This window comes from Nicotiana attenuata, unplaced genomic scaffold (genome assembly GCF_001879085.1).
Source record: "Nicotiana attenuata strain UT unplaced genomic scaffold, NIATTr2, whole genome shotgun sequence".
Taxonomy (NCBI): domain Eukaryota; kingdom Viridiplantae; phylum Streptophyta; class Magnoliopsida; order Solanales; family Solanaceae; genus Nicotiana; species Nicotiana attenuata.
The window spans coordinates 452004-459800 of NW_017670746.1; the positions used below are offsets into that span (position 1 = coordinate 452004).

Consider the following 7797-nt stretch of genomic DNA (forward strand, 5'->3'; position numbering starts at 1 on the left):
GATCTTCACCGTCGAATCTCCTTAGCGGAAAGTAATTTGATTCTCTTTGCAACTTTTTGTAAAGTGAAAGTTTAGCCATAATTAATATAAAAAGAAAAGGAGTGAAATTTGTTATTAGAATTCTCTGAAGTATAGTAGTGTATGAAAAAGTTTTTGTGACGGATCCCTTGTTAGGAATTCTAAAATCGACTTAACCTGTTTTCTAATTCCCCTTTGACTAATCTTCTTTCAAATGATCACTTTGAGGTACCAAAATTTCCGTATGTGTATGAATAACCATGCAATTCAATAACTTTTTTTCAAATATTATATCTGATGTTGACGTAAGTACAGAACACAACTAGAAAGTACATTTATAGAAGATAAAGAAGAAGCCCCATCTACTTCTTATATCTGTTCAATGTGTCTTCATTTGAATTTCATCAAACTTCTATCTAAATTCGAAAGGGTAACTTTTTTCTTCTTTTTCTTTGTAGAAGGGGGTATCTAGAATATCTATGTCCCAGGATATAAAATATGAATAATGAAAGATGAGGAAGAGTATACTCTGTAGTGAGATAGTTGTTCTCCTAATCGACTACTTATTATGATAATGAACATTCCACTTAAAAACTAAAAGACTTAGGCCTCATTTGTTTGCACTTAATGGAGGTCTTTTTAAAGTCTGAATCTTAATTATCCAGATCTTAATCATTAAGTGTGTTTGTTTTTTTTACTTCACAACCACTTAATGGGTCTGAATAGGTCTGTATGATTAAGATCTATAACAGAGACTTAATTTCATTAAGATGCTATCATATATTCATTATTAATTGCCGTCACCGCCTACCATTATCAACTACCACCATGCCACCACCACCACCATACTCAACCATCACCACCACCACCACCTCCGCCACCACCACGCCATCATCATCCTTAATCATAGCCTCCATTATCGACCATCAGCACCTACTATCCCCACCACTCCGACCACCATCATTCTCACCCACAATCAACACTAATCTGCCTCAACTACCATAACTGACCACCCGATCACCATCAACAACCACAGCCGACACTGCCCATCAATATAACTACCGCCACCCACTCATCACCTTCCTCAATCACAACTACTACCACCACCCGACATTATTAACTATCACCACCCACCACCACCATCCTCAATCATAATCGTAACCACTACCAATCACTACTAGCTACTAGCATGAACCACCATCATCAACCAACACTACCACCAACCACCGCTTCTAGTCGGCATTCACCCGTTAGCTATCACCACCAACAACTATCATATTTTAAAAAACTATATTTTTTATTGATAGAATATTAGATTAGTTAGTATTTTATTTGAATTTTATAGTATTAATTTTTAATAAAGATAAATTTTATACATTCAGATGTTAAAAATCAAACAGTCTTAATTATTTCTATTCAGATGTCTTAATCTTAATACACATCTTGATATTCAAATGTGTATTCAGATTCAGACATCTTAATCTTAAAAAAAAACAAATGAGGCCTTAGTACTTTATTTTATTAATTTGCATAAATCCCATTAAGTTTTATACTTTCCTGGTCTGCAAATGTGAATCATTCAGTTAGTCGAGTGGCCCTATATCATTTTGTGAGACATCTTTGTCAATGTAACCTGAAAAAGGAAAATTCTACGTTCTTACAATGTAAAGAATCATAACTCCAATTGGTGGAACAATAGGATTATCTGTGAAAATATGAATTATGTTATCTCTGATCTCTAGATATGGTAATTGACCATGTCCTGCTGTTTTCTACTTTTGGACTACTAGTAGCACATTTTTCTTATTTACCATTTATATTCTTCTGATGTATTTCTCCTCTTTGACTACTTCTGTTTTGGCATTCGCACCATTGCTGATTTTTTCTATGTTTCAGCCTTCCTTTGAGTACCTCACAATGTCATCTTGACCACTATTGGATCTGGTTATGCTTTTGATTACTAATTTTTTCTTTCTAAGTTTCTTCTTCGTAGAACATCAAAAGTTTACCCCGTTATCTGTTTCCTTAAGCAATTCTTATTTCAGTATTACATTTTTATCCTTTCATTATATCTTCATATGTCATCTGAGGCTTAGTGGTAATGCACAACATTTGTAGCTTATGCACTGATAAGTTTTTCACAATTAAACTCTGGAATGCATGTTATACCGAGACCGAAAGGGAAAATTGAATTACTGTGATTATTTTGTTAAAGTTGTGTATTATTAATAAAGCCATTGATATATAGCTTGTCAATTTTCAGTTTTGATGGTATGGTTACTACTCTTTGCTAGAGCGGACTTTCACTGAATAACAATAAGGTTACGTTTTTCGTTGCTGGAGTAGTAGACTTGCTTAATAGCTGTCTTTTACCATTCTCATATGAGGACAGTTGACACACGAAAGTTAATAAATGGTTAACACTGGAAGATAAACTTAGACGTCACTCGAGATGGTTGGCATGTCTTGTGTGAACCTCCAGATTGTATTGCTGAACTTCTCAGCTTTGTTATTTTCCTGCTTTTTGAAATAGTTGCTGTGTAGAAATTGTTTGAATTGGGTTGCCGCCGTTTTATTACAGCTTAAAATTTTCATTTTCTACCAGAAATAATCTCTGGCGATAAATTTAGTATTCGAATGTTGTGTTTACTAGCCATAGTTCAGCTAATAAGCTTCTTCATTATTGCCAATGATTCAATAGCAATTTCTGCAATGTAGAGGATGGGATGGTGTTTGCTTCTAAAGGTGTTTGAATATTTCTGTTTTTGAAATTCCTTACTTTATTCAAAAGTTTTTAAGTTTTTACAATATTGAAATAAGATGCCATCTGCTCCTCCCAACTGAAAGACTAACTTTGTGAATTTCTTTTCAAATAGTTTGAGAGTTTTTTTTTTCTTGACAAAGGTTTAGAAGAAATATGGTGTTAGATAGTACAGTGAAAAACAGGCTATAACTTATTAGGTTAAACTTACGGAGCTCTTATTCCCAGTTAATTTGCCTGACCAAAAATTCCTTGAAATTATATGTCTTTGCTCTTTATGCTTCGCTTATAGTTATAAGATAAGTTTTGGTTTCTTCTTTTCCTAATTTTCGGAATTTCTGCTGGCTAGATAATGTTCAAAGTGGATAAATGTTTGGTTGCAAATGTTTGTGAAATTATATATAATTTTATCTTCACTGGCCTTGCTACATAAGCTCTGTGAATTTCTTACTGTAAGAACCTTATGAATTTTAGGTTGGAGCAAATGGTTAACTGACTATTCATATTAGTATTTACCTTATAGTTTTTCCTTAGTTTTTATTGTAGAAAAAAGTTAAAGAACATCTGAAAATTGTCCTACAAATGCCTATCAATGAGGACAATTATATGTGACAAAAACGATATTCATTTAGTAGTGGCTTCTCAATCATCTTTGACTAATATTGTATCCACTCTAGCTCTTTTTCGTTATATGTTTTCATTTCTGTATTTTCTGTCCTGATTGAGGCTCACGGTATATTTTTTATTTTCTCCAACTTTTCTTGCCATCAAGCTTTTTGGAACATTTTTACTCTTGAAACCAATATAGGAACGCTGATATTGAATCTATTGTTTATACTTGAAATTACATATTTTGAAGTCTTATATTTCGCTCATACTGAATCTATTGTTTATACTAATAGGCCAAGAGACATAACCCAAGTTCAATGAAGCTCGCGTAAAAACTTTGGCATCTACGACTACTTTTCGTAACTAGAGTCGTAGAGTAGTAGTTATGCTTCTGCTTGAACCGTATTTTAACACAGTTGTTCACTGCAGTACAATATCTCACATTTTGTGTAGATAGCTATGCAGTATTATCTATTCTTGTATGCGTCTAAATGCAAATTGCTCCTAACATGAATGTTGGAAAAACTTGTTTCACTTACAAGCCTGTTGTGGCATATTGTATATAGTTTCTACCATCTCCTGCGAAAAAGACGCATGACGTTCCATTACTATTTTATCAGGTGTGGAATTGCTTCCCATATTGCTCCTTTTTACGGTTACTATAGACATAACTTGAAGAATGGGAAATATTAGTAATTAGCAAAGAAGATATTGACTAAGTCACTTATTACATGTTATCATATTAGGTTGCTTCCTCCCAGAAACAAAGAAGAAGAGGCTCCCAAATTGGGTTGCTCATATTTTGTGCCGGGGATTAATTGAAATTGGTATACCTTTTTGCTACTCATAGATCTCACTTATTGAGGGAATAAGGTGATTCTTGAACTGCTTCATGTCACATTTGAACTCTACAGTTATCTAAAGTTCTTTTTTGAATGATATCTGCTCACTGTCCTGTTTTCTCCTTTCTGTGCTACAATGCATTACTATTTTATTAAATCACGACATTTTTGTGCAGCTGTTGTCTAGCCTAATATATCCGAATGTTACTATGTACGTGCTACTTTCTACTTTTCACGGTCTGATAATTTGTATTATGCACATGTACTAATACTTATTCAACTTTTGCATTTTCCAGATCAGCTTATTGTCTCGAGTGTAAGGCAAAAAGATTCCGCTTCCTAAGAGCATGAAAACTATCAGGGACAGACACCCACATTGTATATTTTTTTTATTTGTTTCATTTTAGTTTGGCTTTTGATGTAGCTTACAAGTTAATCAATTGTGTTCTTAGTTCATGTATGGATTTTATTCAAACTTGAATGTGACTACGAGTAGCCCTCAAAGTCATAATTCTATCGTCATAGACAAAACTAACACAGCATAACTAGATGCAAAGGTGAGTCACATTTGAAAATAATGTTAAAATAACGCTTAATATTTCTTGGGCCCGGGCTTAGCCCGGGCACCTCCTACCTAGTATATAAGAAGCACGGTAGAAACAGGTGAAGCAAAGACGTCTTCGTCGACATGCACCATTATATATTTACCCATATTTTTCGATATTATTACATTGACTGCCATCACACAATTTGATAAATAAAAGGAACTTTTGAGGTAATTTGAGAGCCTACTTTCTCTCCACAAATGCATAGTACAAAAAATGTGGGACCCACAATTTAGTAAACAAAGGAAATTTTGGGGAATTTTCGACATATGGATAGTAGTATCTAAACGCGGAACCCATTGGAACACATATTTACTCAAGACTTCTCCACATATACATAGTACACATTGTCAGTCCACTATTCGTTGAAAGTTGCATCTGTTAATATGCACATAATACAAATACTATACTTCAACAGAATCTAAGATTTTCTAAATCAAGTATATTTGGCAGCTCATTTATATCAAGCACAGAAATTGAAAAGGAAATTGTATTTGAATTCAATTAAATATATAAGTTTTATGCAATTAGGACCTAATAGATAACTAATCGCAGAGTTTGAATGGTTAATATGTTAAATCAACAGTTAAGCTTGAATATATGAAATTGACAAGTTAAAGCGTAGCAGAATAAATTCACTAAACAAAAATATAACAGAATAAATTCACTAAATAAAGAATAATTTTACATATAAATATATGCTAGGTTTAAGTTCAACCAATGTCAATAAGTTAATAATTAATATCTATATTCATCTAAAACTTTAAATATTATAAATTCATGAAAGAAAGTAAATACAATACTATAGCATTTTGCAATTTAAGTAGTTTGTAATACTTTCAAATAGTAGTACAATTATTTGGGCGCTAACTCATTCAATATGAAGGAATGTGCATACCTTTTTTTTTAATAAAGTAATATTATGTAAATAAAGTTACTGTAAAATTTTAAATTAATTTTGCAACTTTAAAATTAATTTATAATTTAACTTTATGATATTATTTCTAACCTATTAACCCTTATATTTTCATGAGTTTATTTATTTTTAAATACTAACATTTAAGCTAATTACTAATTTAGTTGTTAATTTAATTTTGTATTTGCTATTTACCCTAAATTCAATGGACCAAATCACTAGAATATACATTATGGAAAAGAAAACGACAATTTAAAATATTTTTAATTTAGTTACTTCTTGAGTTGGAACTTGCAAGTGATATGTTTATTTGCATTACTATCGTTTGAAACTGATTTGACTATCCTGCAAAAATAAAAAATGATGAAAACTTGTGTTAATATTCCGTCGAAAAATATTTCTTACACTCACTATTATTTATAATTATTTTTACTCTCATACGTGAAATTTAAAATATAATAACTCTATCTAAGAATTTAGTTAAAATTATTGAATTGCCGATTGGTATATAGTGTTCAATCTCGAGAAAGTTGACTGATTAAGAATATTCAAGTATTAGATTAAATATTTTGAAATTTTCCCTTAATACTTGAGAATACTGATTAAAAATTAAAATTATTTTCAGGGTATATTCTATGAAAATACAAGCTAAATAGTTTATGTTGGGCCCGTGCGACAGCACGAACTTTACTTCCGCTAGTAGCTAATAAGAATGAATCCTACAGTTATTTTCATATTTACTAAGTCTGCCGTATACTTTTCTCTTTGACGTAGTAGAGTGCCACCAATATGGATTCTCCTTAAGCCATGTTGCCAGGTACGTGTCCCTCCATTCTGGTTAAAACGTAACATCCGTAAGGCAGTAACACCTATTAATACTATCAGCATAACATATGTTATGTCGTCTTCATGTAGCGGCAGCATACGCGTACGTAGTTATAGTTACTTATATATAGCAGTTGTTTCATTGGAAAATATTGAAAAAGTTAACAAAGATATGGCTACCGAACAAGAAAGAAAGGAGTTGGATAATAAAGCTAAGCAAGGAGAGACTGTGGTTCCTGGAGGAACTAGAGGTAAAAGCCTCGACTCCCAACAACATCTTGCCCAAGGTAACCAACTAGCTAGTTACTTTTAGTAAAGAAGATATGCAAATAAACACAACTTAATTTTCATTATATATAGTCAGTAGCACCTTACAGTCACAGAGGCGCAGTCTGGATTCAAATGTTTATGAATTTAAAATTTGCCACCGAAACCGTAGGGATTTTGAACTTTGCCCTATGGCTTCTGAACTTTGCCATCGAATTAGTGGATTTAAATGTTTATGAATTCTGAACTTGTCAATTTTGAACTTTGCCATTGATCGCCCGAATTCGTATTTAATTCTCTAGCTTCAGCTCTCTCGAAGCACCTTCTTGCATATGGTTTGTTTGCTTATTCATAATATATAATTTCATGTATAATAGGAAGGAGGCAAGGAGGTGAGACAAGGAAGGAGCAGCTAGGAAGTGAAGGATATAAGGAGATGGGACGCAAGGGTGGCCATGATTCCGGCCTGCAAGGCGGACGAGACCCGGAGGTGGAGCAAGGACTCGACGTTGACGAGTCTACTGGTTGATGTAATTTGGACGTTGCAAAGCTTATATTTTACTTGCTATATAAACTAGCTAGCTAATGTGGTAGTTGCTAAATTTTCTTCCTTAATTCTCTCAAGTAATAATAAATTATGCAATTAGTATGGTGAAACAAACTACATGTCGTCGACCGGTTTCATAAAATTAAAGTTACTCCACCTAGCCTCGTGAAAGTTTAGTAGCTGCAATTGCAAACTAAAACCATCGGTAATGGGTTTCGAAATGGAAAATAGGGATGTTTACCCCTAAAACAGATAATAATTAAATTTGTACCGCGATTTAAGAATATGTGGATTGATTCAAAATAAATGATCAAGAATATTAGATAAACAAGTTAAAAGATAAAATAAATAATAAAATTAATTGTGATGTTACGGCCTAGCTCGTATTGCGAATGAACAATAGTTTT

At 32.7% G+C, this 7797-nt stretch overlaps 1 protein-coding gene across 1 annotated transcript; it reads left to right on the top strand.

The window, feature by feature from the left end:
* The first annotated feature begins 6680 nt into the window (after positions 1–6680).
* On the top strand, positions 6681–7515 carry LOC109242939 (protein EMB-1-like). Its single transcript, XM_019409831.1, has 2 exons — positions 6681–6863; positions 7221–7515. The coding sequence occupies exons 1-2, from the start codon at positions 6749–6751 to the stop codon at positions 7370–7372; spliced, it is 267 nt and encodes an 88-aa protein (XP_019265376.1). The 5' UTR covers positions 6681–6748; the 3' UTR covers positions 7373–7515.
* Positions 7516–7797: the final 282 nt, after the last annotated feature.